The 17,797-nt window shown below is 43.9% G+C and overlaps 2 protein-coding genes across 9 annotated transcripts in view; both read left to right on the top strand.

The window, feature by feature from the left end:
- Window positions 1–17,797, top strand: part of LOC129821937 (CAP-Gly domain-containing linker protein 3-like) — a 462,950-nt gene that overhangs the window by 38,616 nt on the left and 406,537 nt on the right. The window lies entirely within an intron of this gene.
- The window catches only part of LOC129821934 (roundabout homolog 2-like), a 115,732-nt gene that overhangs the window by 14,275 nt on the left and 83,660 nt on the right, over window positions 1–17,797 (top strand). For all 7 annotated transcript variants that reach the window (XM_055879686.1, XM_055879688.1, XM_055879691.1 and 4 more), the window contains exons 4-8: window positions 4,527–4,732; window positions 6,440–6,521; window positions 7,203–7,368; window positions 7,473–7,639; window positions 9,173–9,294. In XM_055879686.1, the coding sequence (XP_055735661.1) occupies window positions 4,527–4,732; window positions 6,440–6,521; window positions 7,203–7,368; window positions 7,473–7,639; window positions 9,173–9,294 (743 nt within the window). The remainder of the gene's footprint in view (window positions 1–4,526; window positions 4,733–6,439; window positions 6,522–7,202; window positions 7,369–7,472; window positions 7,640–9,172; window positions 9,295–17,797) is intronic.

The following is a 17,797-nucleotide window of genomic DNA, read 5'->3' on the forward strand; positions in this document are numbered from 1 at the left end:
TAGGGCGAGGTCATGATCACTCCTGCTGCTGGGAGCAGGTGATTCAGTGTCCTGGGAGGCCAGCAGAGTAGCTGGGTTCAAGGAGATCGGTAATGAGAAATTCCTGATGCAAACAGTCAAGGCCACCCCCCCCCCCCTTCCTCTCCTGCTCTCCTCCCCAGCCTCCATCACTTCATCACGCCACCCATCCACCATCCTCATCATCCCCTCCTTGCTGGACCACAATAGCCAAACTCACCCAGGGTTTTATCATACTTTCCGTCATAATATCTTAACATGTAATGCTGTGGAGTCATTACTCAGAGCAGACGGAATCATTAAGACACATAACAGAACCCTTCCAGGTGTGTTTCAGTGTCTAAGCATTGGAACACATATGGCTCCATCTGAGCCAATAATGGCCATTAGAATCATGCCAAGTGATAACAGTGACAAGCAGATAACTCCCTCAGTGAGGTAATGGGGAAAGTAGTCCTGACAGTGAGGCCTTATATGTATAGATAGGCCTGTTTTTAATGCTCTCTGGGTGCGGGTTAGACTCATGGTAATCCTGGTTGATGTATTTAACCACCAGCTTTTCGGATAAAAGCATTCCAGCGTGGTGGAAGAGGTTGGAATATTATCACTGAAATATAAATAAATGATGAATTCAGCAGGGCCCATATGGTGTAGATTCACATTCTCTCCATTTTTCTCTGGATAATCGTGCCATGGTTCTCTCAGCTAAAGATAATCATGCCATGGTTCTCTCAGCTAAAGATAATCATGCCATGGTTCTCTCAGCTAAAGATAATCATGCCATGGTTCTCTCAGCTAAAGATAATCATGCCATGGTTCTCTCAGCTAAAGATAATCGTGCCATGGTTCTCTCAGCTAAAGATAATCGTGCCATGGTTCTCTCAGCTAAAGATAATCATGCCATGGTTCTCTCAGCTAAAGATAATCATGCCATGGTTCTCTCAGCTAAAGATAATCATGCCATGGTTCTCTCAGCTAAAGATAATCATGCCATGGTTCTCTCAGCTAAAGATAATCATGCCATGGTTCTCTCAGCTAAAGATAATCATGCCATGGTTCTCTCAGCTAAAGATAATCATGCCATGGTTCTCTCAGCTAAAGTTAATCATGCCATGGTTCTCTCAGCTAAAGATAATCATGCCATGGTTCTCTCAGCTAAAGATAATCATGCCATGGTTCTCTCAGCTAAAGATAATCATGCCATGGTTCTCTCAGCTAAAGATAATCATGCCATGGTTCTCTCAGCTAAAGATAATCATGCCATGGTTCTCTCAGCTAAAGATAATCATGCCATGGTTCTCTCAGCTAAAGATAATCATGCCATGGTTCTCTCAGCTAAAGATAATCATGCCATGGTTCTCTCAGCTAAAGATAATCATGCCATGGTTCTCTCAGCTAAAGATAATCATGCCATGGTTCTGTCAGCTAAAGATAATCATGCCATGGTTCTCTCTGCTAAAGATAATCATGCCATGGTTCTCTCTGCTAAAGATAATCATGCCATGGTTCTCTCAGCTAAAGATAATCGTGCCATGGTTCTCTCAGCTAAAGATAATCGTGCCATGGTTCTCTCAGCTAAAGATAATCATGCCATGGTTCTCTCAGCTGAAGATAATCGTGCCATGGTTCTCTCAGCTGAAGATAATCGTGCCAAGGTTCTCTCAGTTGAAGATAATCATGCCATGGTTCTCTCAGCTAAAGATAATCATGCCATGGTTCTCTCAGCTAAAGATAATCATGCCATGGTTCTCTCAGCTGAAGATAATCATGCCATGGTTCTCTCAGCTAAAGATAATCATGCCATGGTTCTCTCAGCTAAAGATAATCATGCCATGGTTCTCTCTGCTAAAGATAATCATGCCATGGTTCTCTCTGCTAAAGATAATCATGCCATGGTTCTCTCAGCTAAAGATAATCATGCCATGGTTCTCTCAGCTAAAGATAATCATGCCATGGTTCTCTCAGCTAAAGACAATCATGCCATGGTTCTCTCAGCTAAAGATAATCATGCCATGGTTCTCTCAGCTAAAGATAATCATGCCATGGTTCTCTCAGCTAAAGATAATCATGCCATGGTTCTCTCCGCTAAAGATAATCATGCCATGGTTCTCTCTGCTAAAGATAATCATGCCATGGTTCTCTCTGCTAAAGATAATCATGTCACGGTTCTCTCAGCTAAAGATAATCATGCCATGGTTCTCTCAGCTAAAGATAATCATGCCATGGTTCTCTCAGCTAAAGATAATCATGCCATGGTTCTCTCAGCTAAAGATAAGCATGCCATGGTTCTCTCAGCTAAAGATAATCGTGCCATGGTTCTCTCAGCTGAAGATAATCGTGCCATGGTTCTCTCAGCTGAAGATAATCGTGCCAAGGTTCTCTCAGTTGAAGATAATCATGCCATGGTTCTCTCAGCTAAAGATAATCATGCCATGGTTCTCTCAGCTAAAGATAATCATGCCATGGTTCTCTCAGCTAAAGATAATCATGCCATGGTTCTCTCAGCTAAAGATAATCATGCCATGGTTCTCTCTGCTAAAGATAATCATGCCATGGTTCTCTCTGCTAAAGATAATCATGCCATGGTTCTCTCAGCTAAAGATAATCATGCCATGGTTCTCTCAGCTAAAGATAATCATGCCATGGTTCTCTCAGCTAAAGATAATCATGCCATGGTTCTCTCAGCTAAAGATAATCATGCCATGGTTCTCTCAGCTAAAGATAATCATGCCATGGTTCTCTCAGCTAAAGATAATCATGCCATGGTTCTCTCTGCTAAAGATAATCATGCCATGGTTCTCTCTGCTAACGATAATCATGTCATGGTTCTCTCAGCTAAAGATAATCATGCCATGGTTCTCTCAGCTAAAGATAATCATGCCATGGTTCTCTCAGCTAAAGATAATCATGCCATGGTTCTCTCAGCTAAAGATAAGCATGCCATGGTTCTCTCAGCTAAAGATAATCGTGCCATGGTTCTCTCAGCTGAAGATAATCGTGCCATGGTTCTCTCAGCTGAAGATAATCGTGCCAAGGTTCTCTCAGTTGAAGATAATCATGCCATGGTTCTCTCAGCTGAAGATAATCATGCCATGGTTCTCCCAGCTAAAGATAATCATGCCATGGTTCTCTCAGCTAAAGATAATCATGCCATGGTTCTCTCTGCTAAAGATAATCATGCCATGGTTCTTTCAGCTGAAGATAATCATGCCATGGTTCTCTCAGCTAAAGATAATCGTGCCATGGTTCTCTCAGCTAAGTATAATTGTGCCATGGTTCTCTCAGCTAAAGATAATCGTGCCATGGTTCTCTCAGCTAAAGATAATCATGCCATGGTTCTCTCAGCTAAAGATAATCGTGCCATGGTTCTGCCATACCAAGGCAAGTATGTTTCTTCCGTCCCTCCTTCTGACTTCCCTGCAGGAGAGAAAGTGAAAGATGGAGATAGTAAAGAGAAAGAGGAAGAGAGAGAGAGAGGGTGTGATGTGTTGAAAGGTTAGCGAAGTTGACTGTCTAATTAGCCCCTGTAGGTCTGACATCATTAATCCTACCTGTTAGTTAATGTGTGCTGTGTGATGCCAGGGGACTCAACAGTATTCACCACAGCTGACACAGAAACTGCCAGGGCACGGTAACTGTAACTCATAGATACAGCACCTTTGACATGTACACTATTTCACAGTACAACCCACAGACATTCTCCCACACATTACAAAAGCATATGTTCATCCAAACAGCATTGAACATTAGCATTGATATAAACAAAACAAAACAAATGATTTTATTTTCTTCACAGTGGTTTTGTTACTTTATTGCAATTCTGACTGATTTGGATCATTTCCGTGGGGTGCTACTCTCTGGGGAGTGGAATGTTTGTTTCAGTTCTGAGTGCCATTGGGGGGCTCTGATAGTGTGCCCCACTGAACATGATGGAGTATTTATCTGAACCACCCTGAGTCAACAGGCAGTGCCTTTGCCACTGTACGCCACCACAGACTCCTGGGTGAGGTGTAAATGTAAGGCTATTCAGCCTGTAACTGAAAAATCAGTTCCAGCTCCCAGCCACATCAATAGACAGTCTGGAAAACAATACTCAGCAATTCTTTCTCCGCTTCCTGGAAGCATAGTCAGGGCGTCGTCATTGTCCTGTGGTGGAATTACAAGACCTGCTGAGAAAATAGGACAGCTTTATGATACCGTTACCACATCCTTTCACTTTATCATAAATCCATTCAAAAGCTTACAGATGTAGGATCTTAAATTGATCCCCCTGTTGCAGGATCATTTTCCTGTGCAGGAATTGTTTTACTTGTAATGTATTTGAGTTTCAAACATACTTCAGAAGTTTGTTATTTCCACTTTGAAATGTCAGATTTTTATGAAAAACGCTTACAAAAATGTTATAATCCACATAATAATTCACATTATCTGCTGCTGCAGAATTGTTTTCCTGCTGTATCAAACGGGCTCTCTGTCTCTCTAACTCTCTGTCTCTCACCTTATCCCAGTGCTGACAGACAGGCCGCCGCCCATAATCCGCCAGGGTCCGTCCAATCAGACGCTGCGAGTGGACAGCGTGGCCCTGCTAAAGTGTCAGGCGTCAGGAGACCCCATCCCCTCCATCAGCTGGCTGAAGGACGGGGTCAGTCTGCTGGGGAAGGATCCCCGCATGTCCCTGCAGGAGCTGGGCAGCCTCCAGATGAGGAGCCTCAGGGTGAGAACCACTGGAGCCACAGCCTGGTCCACTCATAAAGAGAATCAAATCAAATCAAATAGAATTTTATTGGTCACACACATGGTTAGCAGATGTTAAAGCGAGTAGCGAAATGCTTGTGCTTCTAGTTCCGACAGTGCTAGAACTACACACACACTAGTAATGGGGTTCATATGATGAGGGCTGTAAATATACTGCGTACTATTGTGTAAATCCTTGTCTGCAGCCTTCGTTCTCTACCTCCCTGTTTCCATCCATTCCCCTTAATGGATCTCTGTCTGGGACTCTGTCTCCTCTCTCTCCCCTCTGGGTGTGTCATATGCTTAGGCATGCATGAGCGTGATGTGAGGAATCATATTGCTTTAAAGAGATTAATGGGCAGTATTGATTTTAATAAATTGTTTGATACTATCACTTAGTGACACGGCGGCTCTTACAAGACTCTGCTGTAGAGGGCTGGACAGGTTCCAGCTGCAGGGGTGAACAGTTAAACAACACACATACACACACACACACACACAAACGTACAACATTTAGGGTAGATTGAATTAAAAGTCCTCACATCCTCCTTTCCCCACTCCGAGGCCTCTGTGGAATATCCATTAAGCTTGACAAAGTTGCCGACCACTGACATTTTATTTAATAAATGGAGGGAAGGCGCAGAGACAAAAACCAACAAACAACTAACATTCTAGAGAGAGCGGGATGGAGAGACAAGCCAGCTGTCATCGGTCCAGGGGGCTTCAGTGGCCCACCCTAAATGAATTAGCCAGCCTTTGTTGCGGTTGGTGGGGTGGTGGGGGGACAGCGGGGACAGGGGGGAGAGCGGAAGGGGGGTAAAGTGGTGGAGGGGGGTGAGGAGAAAATGGAATTCATTAGGAAATTTGCGTCAGCACTTTGAGGCACTCACAATGACACACAAATCAAATCAAACTTTATTTGTCACATGCCCCGAATACAACAAGTGTAGACAAGCCCTTAACCAACAGTGCAGATCAAGAAGAGTTAAGAACCACTGTTGTGACCCTTCACATGACACACTGTTGTGACCTCAGGGAAGGACCCCTCACATGACACACTGTTGTGACCTCAGAGATGGACCCATCACATGACACACTGTTGTGACCTCAGAGATGTACCCATCATATGACACACTGTTGTGACCTCAGGGATGGTCCCATCACATGACACACTGTTGTGACCTCAGAGATGGACCCATCACATGACACAATGTTGTGACCTCAGGGAAGGACCCCTCACATGACACACTGTTGTGACCTCAGGGATGGTCCAATCACATGACACACTGTTGTGACCTCAGAGATGGACCCCTCACATGACACACTGTTGTGACCTCAGAGATGGACCCATCACATGACACACTGTTGTGACCTCAGGGATGGTCCCATCACATGACACACTGTTGTGACCTCAGAGATGGACCCATCACATGACACAATGTTGTGACCTCAGGGAAGGACCCCTCACATGACACACTGTTGTGACCTCAGGGATGGTCCAATCACATGACACACTGTTGTGACCTCAGAGATGGACCCCTCACATGACACACTGTTGTGACCTCAGAGATGGACCCATCACATGACACACTGTTGTGACCTCAGAGATGGTCCCATCACATGACACACTGTTGTGACCTCAGGGATGGTCCCATCACATGTTCTATGTTTATCTGTTCTACACTAGCTTTCTGACTCTGGGATCTACACCTGTGTGGCTGCCAGCTCCAGTGGCGAGACATCGTGGAGCGCCTTCCTGGAGGTCAAAGGTATGGCACAGTGAACATGTCTTCACCTAGTTTTGTAGTAAACACAAATACATGCTCATTATACCATACATACAGTATTCCATTCTGGGAATAGTTATTTATCCATTCCTCTTCATCCTCCCATTTAACAACAGTATCACGTTTCAGGGAAGACCCAGATTCAGACAATGTCGAAGTAACACATGTTTATTACTAGAACAAGGGGCAGGCAAACGACAGCTCAAGGGAAGACAGAGGTCAGTGCTCCAGATCAGAGTCCAAAAGGTACAGAGCGGCAGGCAGTCTCAGGGTCAGGGCAAGCAGAGGTCAATAATCCAGGGTGGTGTGACAAGGTACAGAGCGGCAGGCATTCTCAGGGTCAGGGCAAGCAGAGGTCAATAATCCAGGGTGGTGTGACAAGGTACAGAAACGGCAGGCAGTCTCAGGTTCAGGGCAGTTAGAATGGTCAAAACTGGGAAAACTACAAAACAGGAACTAGAAACAGACAGGAGCAAGGGGAAAAACGCTGGTAGGCTTGACGAACACAACAAACTGGCAACAGACAAACAGAGGACACATGTATGAATACACTGGGGATAATGGGGAAGATGGGCGACACCTGGAAGGGGGTGGAGAAAAGCACACAGACAGTTGAAACAGATCAGGGTGTGACAAATAGTTACTGTTCTCTTTCTCCTCCAGACCAAGCTGGGGTGATGGTCATTAAGAACCGTGATGACAACGAGCTCCTTGGCCCTCCCTCCAAACCCGACGTCACTGACGTCACCAAGAACAGCGTCTCGTTGTCCTGGCATCCCGGCCTGACTGGGGCCACGCCCATCTCCTCTTTTGTCATCGAAGCCTTCAGGTTAGTTCGGAAGAACCGGAGTGATTTCCTTTTTTCCCTTTTGTATTGCTTCTTAATTATTGTGGTAGCACATTTGTGATATCCTTTTCATTGTCCCATTGCAGCCAGTCGGTGAGCAACAGTTGGCAGACGGTCGCGGACCACGTGAAGACCACGCAGTACACGGTCAAAGGCCTGCGCCCCAACACCATCTACCTCTTCATGGTGCGGGCGGTCAACACCCAGGGCCTCAGTGATCCCAGCCCCATGTCAGAGCCCGTCAGGACACAAGGTATGGGCCTTATACTCAGATAGAACTTTAAAGATTCTGGTAATAATTTTCCCTATCATAAGATTTCTAATTTAGCCTCCCCTTCACATTGACTGCTGCAGCTTTCGATAGGGAAAAGGTCATCGTGTTCCAGTTAGATAGTTATCAGGGCCTCTCAGCACGGTACTGTGTGGGCTGAACAGTAACAGTTCTACCGAGATAGCCACCGCAACAACTTCCAGAGGTCAAACTATCCATCTCAGCTCTGCTCATTAAGGCTACAGTCAGGCAATTATGTAAAATAAGCATGTCTACTTTTGGAAGGCCTAAGTGAGTTAGCGCTATCCCTGCTATGTTAATGATCATAACTGGAGAAAATGACTGCCTCCAAACTCAAAGAATATTAGATTAAGGTGCCGTATAGACCTCAGTCTTCTTATTACATTTATTTGATAAGTCCAGTCCACCGCAATACCCCTGCAACCTTTCGGTTAACATTGTCCAATCGCAGGCCACTATTAGGTTGTCCATGGAGAGAGGGAGTCCATTTGAATAGCAGTACATCTCTCTTTATTTGCTGTTGGCTTCGTTTTGATGCACAGAGACGGTTATTGGCAATGGTAGTCACTGAAGATGAATTGATGTCTGCTTAACTGCGTTTGGCCTGTCGTCCTCTATTACGACTCTGTGATTCATGACTTTATTGGCTGTTTTGAAATACTGTTTCCTCTTGTGAATAATGTTCTGTATTCTGCCCATCTATTTCCCCTCAGTAAATAGGACCAAAATATGTCAGTTGCCATGATTGTGTATTTTCTTTGACCACACTGAATCTGCATTTCACTAAGGGTTTTGATTGGCTTTTAACTGAAAACACATGCAAGTGTGAATGAAATGCGACCTGTGTTGGGAAATAGTCTCATAGTGTCATTCATTCATGTGTTCAGAGTTCACTCGTTGATGTGGTAGTTGTTCTCTGGCTGGGCCTCAGTAAGAGCAGAGAGGGGAAGGGATCTTAAGTTATCTCTTTCTTTTCTCAAACCCAAACGAGTTCTTTATTAAAACTGAAATGAGGTCATTCTAATGCAGATGAAGTTGCTTCTTTTCAAATGAAGTCTTGATCATAGACTGTCGACTCCTTTGTGGAGTCTGATTGGTCTATTCATCCGTTCTCTCAACAAAACCTCTTATGATTGACTTGGCCTCATTGTAAGGAATGGAGGGAACCGTGGCTTTGAAAACTGAGTAGGAGAACTGAAAGTAATCTATCTTTCTTTCTATCTCTCTCTTTTTCTTTCTCTCTATTTATCTCTTCCACACATTCTCTTTCTCTCTCTCTCGCTCTCTCATCCTCTCTCTCTCTCTCTCTCTCTTTTTCTCTCTCTCTCTCTCTCTCTCTCTCTCTCTCTCTCTCTCTCTCTCTCTCTCTCTCTCTCTCTCTCTCTCTCTCTCTCTCTCTCTCTCTCTCTCTTCTCTCTCTCTCTCTCTCTCTCTCTCTCTCTCTCTCTCTCTCTCTCTCTCTTTCTCTCTCTTTCTCTTTCTCTCTCTCCACAGACATCAGTCCTCCAGCCCAGGGGGTGGACCACAGACATGTACAGAAGGAGCTGGGGGAGGTCATAGTTCGTCTTCACAACCCGGTCGTCTTGAGCCCCACCACCATTCAGGTCACCTGGACGGTAGGTGTCACACTTTATTGGTCTTTAATGAGTCTGATGTGAAGGATATAATGCTGCTCCCAGACAAGGCCCAAATCCCCGTCATTCACATGAAGAAAATAAGGAAATACAGGGGAGGAGATCAGGGTGCCTTGTGAGAATTCATCATTAGCGAGTGGGTAACCCGCCTCTACCATTCGTTCTATTGGCCAACGTGAAATCACTGGAGAATAGACTGGATGAGCTCCGTTCAAGACTCTCTACCAATGGGACATTAAAAACTATAATATCTTATGTTTCACCAATTTGTGGCTGAACGACTACACGGATAATAAACAGGTGGCTGGCATTTTCCATGCATTGGCAGGACAGAACAGCTACATTCGGTAAGACAAGGGGTGGTGGTGAGTGTCTATTTGTCAATAACAGCTGGTGTGTATTGATTAGAAACTTAATACGATGACAACAGGTCCCTAGTGAACCAACACAATATGACACGTGTTACACAAGATGGAGTTGTAAATAGAGGGAGAGAGCGAGAGAGAAAGAGAAACAACACTTGGATACACTTGTAAACTACGCTTAGTTTAGCCCTATTACCTTGCCCCGAAATGCCGCTCTTATGGGTAAGAAGTGTAATGCATGTATTTACATGTTGAAGGTCTCCGTTGGGTATCTCTGTGGGGTATCTCTGTGGGGTATCTCTGTGGGGTATCTCTGTTGGGCCCAGGCCTTCGTGGGCCGAGTTCCGCTTAGTGAGAGAGATCCGACGTAGGCCTTGTTCTTTGGACGACCATCTCCTTCGTTCTCGGGTGTAAGTCTCTGATTGTCCAGAAGATGTCACAATGTCCTTTCTCTTAGTTGTCTGTTTCCTTGTACTCGTTCTGGCAGAGTGGTCTTCTGAGGATGACTAATCAACCGTGTAGGTGATCCCAGCGTGGGGATGAAAGCAGTGTAGACGAACGATAACTTGAAAAGAATAACCAGATGGTCTTGCTTGAATTCACCTTCTTAGATACAGTACTTAGAAATGCTACTCAACCATAGCATTGATTGTTAAGAGGTTCCTTTGTCTTCTTCAACCTCGTGTTGCGTTTTTGGGTTCACGACTATCCGTAGACCTTGGCTGCAGCTCGTTGTCATCCTAGTCTGATATGTTAATTATTAACATTCTTAATTCAAATGCTTTATACCCTCAGGTAGAAAGGGGACATTTCTGTCTTGCTGACACGCTCCCTGGGTTCCCTGGGGTGTAGGTAGTTACGAAGCAAGGTATCAACATTTACAATGGTCTAGTTAGATAACTAAAATCACAGTCTTATCATTGTAATGGCAGTCGTAATCCTCCTCCTCGGACGAGGAGGAGCATGGATCGGACCAACACGCAGAGTGGTTAGGGTTCATAATGATTTATTATAACGAAACTGAAACTGACTTACAAAACAAATAAACTAAGTGCATAAACCGATACAGTACCGTGTGGTGCAACAAACACAGACACGGAAACAAACACCCACAAAACACACGTGAAACCCAGGCTGCCTAAGTATGATTCTCAATCAGGGACAACGATTGACAGCTGTCTCTGATTGAGAATCATACCCGGCCGAACACAAACATCCCAACATAGAAAATCAAACATAGACAAACCCACCCAACTCACGCCCTGACCAACTAAATAAATACGAGAAAAAGGAAAACAGTTCAGGAACGTGACAATCATCACAAAAACATTCTCTTTATCTGTATATTTTCTACACAACGTAAAGTATTTGGATACTCACAGTAGAGTCATGTTACTATCTATTTACCACCACCGTTTACCACCATTTGGAAAATCTGACCATAATACTATCCTCCTGATTCCTGCTTACAAGCAAAATCTAAAGCAGGAAGTACCAGTGACTCCCTCAATACAGAAGTGGTCAGTTGACGCAGATGCTATGCACAGCAATGTTTTGCTGCCACAGACTGGAATATGTTCTGGGATTCATCCAATGGCATTGAGGAGTATACAACCTCAGTCATCGGCTTCATCATTAAGTACATCAACGACGTCATCCCCACTCCCCACAGTGACCATACGTACATATCACAACCAGAAGCCATGGATTACAGGCAACATCCGCACTGAGCTAATGGCTAGAGCTGCCGCTTTCAAGTAGTGGGACATTAATCCGGACGCTTATAAGAAACCCGCTATGCCCTCAAATGGAACATCAAACCGGAAAAATATTCAATACAGGAATTGCAAACTATTACCGACTACAAAGGGAAACCATGCCACAAGCTGCCCAGTGATACGAGCCTACCAGACGGGCTAAATGCCTGGAGTAACACTGAAGCATGCATGAGTGCACAGGCTGTTCCGGACGACTGTGTGATCACGCTCTCCGTAGCCGATGTGAGCAAGACCTTTAAACAGGTCAATATTCACAAGGCCACAGGGCCAGACGGATTACCAGGACATGCACTCAGAGCATGCGCGGACCAACCGGCAAGAGTCTTCACTGACATTTTCAACCTCATGACTGTTGGGTCGACGGTTTCATTATTGCAATAATTAATCGATATTGAATAAAGATGATTGTTTGCAGAAATGACAAAGTCTCTCTCACTTGAATAGAATATATAATGATAATGATAAAACAGAGACCTTATATAGGACTTAGAAATGCTAAGTTGTTTGTTCTAAACTCTTCCAGGCTATCTCTATCTTGGGTCACACACACCACATATTGTCTATGGAATGCCAGCTTTAAGTAATTATCACCAAGTCAGCCCAAGCTATCTAGCAAAACCCATTTCCTTGATCCTACGCCCAGACTAACTTCTGGAAGATAGAGTGGAAACCATCTCTTTACAGAAACAGAATTAAACAGAACAGAAATGTCTTCCTGTTTGTTAAGTATTAATTGTTAACTATTAATATCAAACAAACCAGGTAAATATGTAATTTGTCTATCACACGGTGTCAGAGGAAGGTCCAAAGAATTGTCAAAAACGGCAGTCACCTAAATCATAGACTGTTCTCTCTGCTACCGCATTACCGGAGTGCCAAGTCTAGGTCCAAAAGGCTCCTTAACAACTTCTACCCCCAAACCATAAGACTGCTGAACTATTAATTAAATGGCCACCTAGATTATTTACATTGACACGCCCCGCCCCTTTGTTTTTACACTGTTGCTACTAGCTGTTTATTATCTATGCATAGTCACTTTACCCCTACCTATAGTACATGTAACAATTACCTCGACGAACCTGTACCCCCACACATTGACTTGGTACAGGTACCCCTTGTATATAGCCCCATTATTGTTTATTTAGTAAATATTTTCTTAACTCTATTTTCTTAAAACTGCGTTGTTGGTTAACTGCATTTCAATTAACAGGTGTCCCTTGTTAACTTCTCTGCGCTACGGATCCTTTAGCGGGATCATTTTCCTAAACAACCGCTGAATTTCAGGGCGCAAAATATTACTAAAAATATTTATAATCATGCAATCACAAGTGAAATATACCAAAACCAAAACAGCTTAGCTTGTTGTTAATCCACCTATCGTGTCAGATTTTGAAAATATGCTTTGCAGCGAAAGCAATCCAAGCTTTTGTGAGTGTATCAATCAATGCTACAACAGCTAGCCCCAAATTAGCATGGTCACGCTTACCTTTGATAATCTTCGGATGTTTGCACTCACGAGACTCCCAGTTACACAATAAATGTTATTTTTGTTCGATAAATATTACTTTTATAACAAAAAAACGCAATTTGGGTTGCGCGTTATGTTCAGAAAACCAAAGCCTCGTTCCGTTCGATGAAAACTCCTAAAAGTATCCGTAATGTTCGTAGAAACATGTCAAATGTTTTTATAATCAATCCTCAGGTTGTTTTTAACAAACAGAATCGATAATATTTCAACCGGACCGAAGCCTATTCAATAAGAGAGAAAAATAAAATGGAGAGCTACCCCTCTCGCGCACAGGAACTAATCAGAGGACACCTGACTACTTTTGAAAAATCTCGCTCATTTTTCAAAATAAAAGCCTGAAACTATATCTAAAGCCTGGTCACAGCCTGAGGAAGCCATTGGAAAAGGAATCTGGTTGATACCCCTTTAAATGGAAGAAAGACGGGCCAGGAAACAGATTAAAAATAAAATAAATTACTTCTGGGTTCTATTTTCTCAGGTTTTCGCCTGCAGAATCAGTTTTGTTATACTCACAGATGATATTTTGACAGTTTTGGAAACTTTGGAGTGTTTTCTATATTCATCTGTAAATTATATGCATATTCTACGATCTGAACCTGAGAAATAGTCCGTTTACCTTGGGAACGTTATTTTAAAAAATATAAAAAATATGATCCCTAGCGTCAAGAGGTTAACTTCGGGGTAGGGCGTGTATTCGGAAGTTTGGATGACTGAGGTGCCCAAAGTAAACTGCCTGTTACTCAGGCCCAGAAACTAGGATATGCATGCAATTCGTAGTATTGGATAGAAAACACTCTAAAGTTTCCATAACTGTTAAAATAATGTCTGGGAGTATAACAGAACTGATATAGCAGGCGAAACTCAGAGGAGAATCCATCTGGGATTTCTTTTTTTTAAGCTCACCACTCATTATAATGGCTGTCTATGGGAAAATCAAAGGAATACCTCCCAGATTGCAGTTCCTAGGGCTTCCAGTAGATGTCAACAGTCTTTAGAAAGAGTTTCAGGCTTGTTATTGAAAAATTAGCTAGAATTTGTAGAACTTTATCGAACAAAACGACCATTTGTGATGTAGCTGGGACCCTTTGGATTGCAAACAGAGGAAGATCTTCGAAGGTAAGTGATTTATTTTAGCGCCATTTCTTTCTTTCGTGACGCCTCTGCTTGTTTGGAAAATGTTTGTAATGCTTTTGTATGCAGGGCGCTGTCCTCAGATAATCGCATGGATGCTATCGTCGTGAAGCCTTTTTGAAATCTGACAAAGCGGCTGTTAAAAGTTTAAGAAGTTAAACTTTTAACTGATGTATAACACTTGTATTTTCATGATTGTTTAATGTTACGAATTTTGTATTTTGAATTTTGCGCTCTGCAATTTCACCGGATGTTGGCCAGGTGTCCCACCTACCCCAAAGAGGTTAAGGGATTGTAAGTAAGCATTTCATGGTAAGATTGTATTTGGTGCATGTGACAATCCACCTGTCTGTCACAGACATAACTATTCAGCAGACTTTGCACTTAGTTACTGCTATTCACCTCTGCCAGGTGTCTGTATGTTTCTTTATTTTGTCATATAAGATTAAACATGGGAAATCAATTTCAATTTACACCAACCTCATTCTCAAACAGTGTCTGAAGCTGTCCAGCTCTGGGCTGTTTTATGTCTTTGATTTTACAACCTTGAGTCCTAAAGTCATTAGAGTTGATACAAAAGGGATGATGATTCTTTGAAGCTGGCAATGTGTTCCTCAGGGCTCCTATTGGTGTTTTCATGTAAGGAAATACGAGTCAAATAAATCCTAAGTTTTAAGTAAGTGAACATCAAACAGTTGATAAATGGTTTCTTTCAGCTGCAGCGAACATCAGAAGAGGTGTCAGGGACATCTGGTCTCATCAATCTTGCATCTATCTTTGGTTCATTTTGAATTAAGACAAAGGCTTTGCATAGAAACAAGTACATTGACATGAATTGTGTACATTTGGCATGTTTGTGGTCTTCCCTCTCTGGAGTGTAGCTCAAACAAGCTTACCTACCAACCTCTCCCGACACACACCTGCTCCCCAACACACACACACAAACACACACACGCACACATACACATACACACTCACTCACTCACTCACTCACTCACTCACTCACTCACTCACTCACTCACTCACTCACTCACTCACTCACATACACATACACATACACATACACATACACATACACATACACATACACATACCCATACCCATACACATACAAACCCATTGCACAGTCTGTCTGTGTCTACCCCACCATAAGGACGGACATGTGCCAGAGAGATACTGTTTAATTAATTTAGAAACACGACTTGGACTGAGGCTGAATCATTGAGAGAAATCATGCCACTTACAGTACGAGGGTATGCAGCAGTAGTAACTTACAGTACGAGGGTATACAGCAGTAGTAACTTACAGTACGAGGGTATGCAGCAGTTTTAACTTACAGTACGAGGGTATGCAGCAGTAGTAACTTACAGTACGAGGGTATGCAGCAGTAGTAACTTACAGTACGAGGGTATGCAGCAGTAGTATCTTACAGTACAAGGGTATGCAGCAATAGTAACTTACAGTACGAGGGTATGCAGCAGTAGTAACTTACAGTACGAGGGTATGCAGCAGTAGTAACTTACAGTACGAGGGTATGCAGCAGTAGTAACTTACAGTACGAGGGTATGCAGCAGTAGTAACTTACAGTACGAGGGTATGCAGCAGTAGTAACTTACAGTACGAGGGTATGCAGCCGTTTTAACTTACAGTACGAGGGTATGCACCAGTTTTAACTTCGTCAGTCTATTTCTACATTATACCATGACATTTAAACATGCACTCTCTTCTTCTTACTGAAGGGTGACTTTATTTCCACTTTCTTCTTCCGTTCTGTGTTAACTAGCCACGGTTGTTCCGTTCCACAGTAAATCAGTCAGTAGCTGGTATTTATGATGTCATTGGGTGACACTGGGGTGGCTGCTTTCATTTCTAAATGAACCACTTTAGCAGTTTTCCCTGTGACATGTTTATTGACACCCCATAATAAGCTCTCACCCCCCAGAATAAAAGGCTAATTCAATACTTAAACATTGCTTTATGAGTGTGTGTACAATCAACACAGAACACCGCCACTGAATCAATCAGGGCCATTCAGTAAAGATAGTGCGGCCTCGGATAGGCTTTTATACTCCCAAATCATTCCATTATTGAAAGTTACACACTACGCTATCCCAGAATCCATTCTGATTATTTAATCCGGCTGCACAGACTGAAACAGCTGCTTAATATCCCAGTTGAAAGGCCCGCTCACTTCTCCCACTGTTAACCAGCCATTACTGGGAGTTATGCCCCCTCCTGCTCATTATAAATTAAACTTTTCTCTCTCTGGCTAAATGGGCCCAAGTTTAGAACCAAGGCGCCTTATCGACTGGGAGAGCACCATCGCACCTCTGGGCTCCCTGTCTCCTCAATTGGACACAATTGTCTTTATTGTCGCTGGTTTGTATTCTGTATTCTCCCAGAGTTCCTCTGGGTTGGACGACAATCACCGACCAATCATTTCACACTCACACGTTTGTTCTTGGCCTTGTGGGACCCTGCCTTAGGTTTCACTAGTTAGTATTTACAATACAAGCGAGACATGCATATGTATGACTTTGATAGCTGTACTCCTGAAAGCCTTTTTATGCAGGACCTGGGTGCTGTGTGCTCAGTGTGCTGAGAGAGAGGGATCTCTCTCCTCTGCTCTCTCTCTCTCTCTCTTCTCTGCTCTGTCTCGCTTTCTCTTTCTCTCTCTCTCCCCTATCCTCTGCTCTCTCTCTCTCCTCTCCTCTGCTCTCTCTCTCTTCTCTGCTCTCTCGCTTTCACTTTCTCTCTCTCTCTCTCCTATCCTCTGCTCTCCTCTGCTCTCTCTTCTCTGCTCTCTCTCGCTTTCTCTGTCTCTCTCTCCTATCCTCTGCTCTATCTCTCTCTCCTCTGTTCTCTCTCCTCTGCTCTCTCCTCTGCTCTGCTCTCTCTCGCTTTCTCTGTCTCTCTCTCCTATCCTCACTCTCCTCTGCTCTCTCGCTCTCCTCTGTTCTCTCTCCTTTCCTCTGCTCTGCTCTCTGCTCCCTCTCTATCCTCTTCTCTCCTCTGCTATTGCTCTCGCTCTTTCTCTCTCTCTGCTCCCTTTCTATCCTCTGCTCTCTCTCTCTCTCATCTCTCTCTCTTTCTCTCCTCTGTTCTCTCTCCTACCCTCTGCTCTCCTCTGCTCTCTCTCTCTCGCTCTTTCTCTCTCTCTCTCTGCTCCCTTTCTATCCTCTGCTCTCTCTCTCTCATCTCTCATCTCTCTCTCTCTCTCTCTCTCCTCTGTTCTCTCTCCTCTCCTCTGCTCTCCTCTGCTCTCTCCTCTGCTCTCTCTCTCTCCTCTGCTCTCTCTCGCTTTCTCTTTCTCTGTCTCTCTCTCCTATCCTCGCTCTCCTCTGCTCTCTCTCTCTCCCTTTCTCCTCTGTTCTCTCTCCTTTGCTCTGCTCTCTGCTCCCTCTATCCTCTGCTCTCCTCTGCTCTCTCTCTCGCTCTTTCTCTCTCTCTCTCTGCTCCCCCTCTATCATCTGCTTTCTCTCTCTCTCTCTCCTCTGTTCTCTCTCCTCTGCTCTCTCTCCTGTCCTCTGCTCTCCTCTGCTTTCTCTCTCCTCTCTTCTGCTCTCTCTCTCGCTCTTTCTCTCCTCTGCTCTCTCTTTGCTCTCTCCTCTGCTCTCCTCTGCTCTCTCTCTCATCTGTTCTCTCTCCTCATCTGCTATGCTCTCCTCTGCTCTCTCTGCTCT

The sequence above is a fragment of the Salvelinus fontinalis genome, chromosome 24, assembly GCF_029448725.1.
Source record: "Salvelinus fontinalis isolate EN_2023a chromosome 24, ASM2944872v1, whole genome shotgun sequence".
Lineage (NCBI taxonomy): Eukaryota > Metazoa > Chordata > Actinopteri > Salmoniformes > Salmonidae > Salvelinus > Salvelinus fontinalis.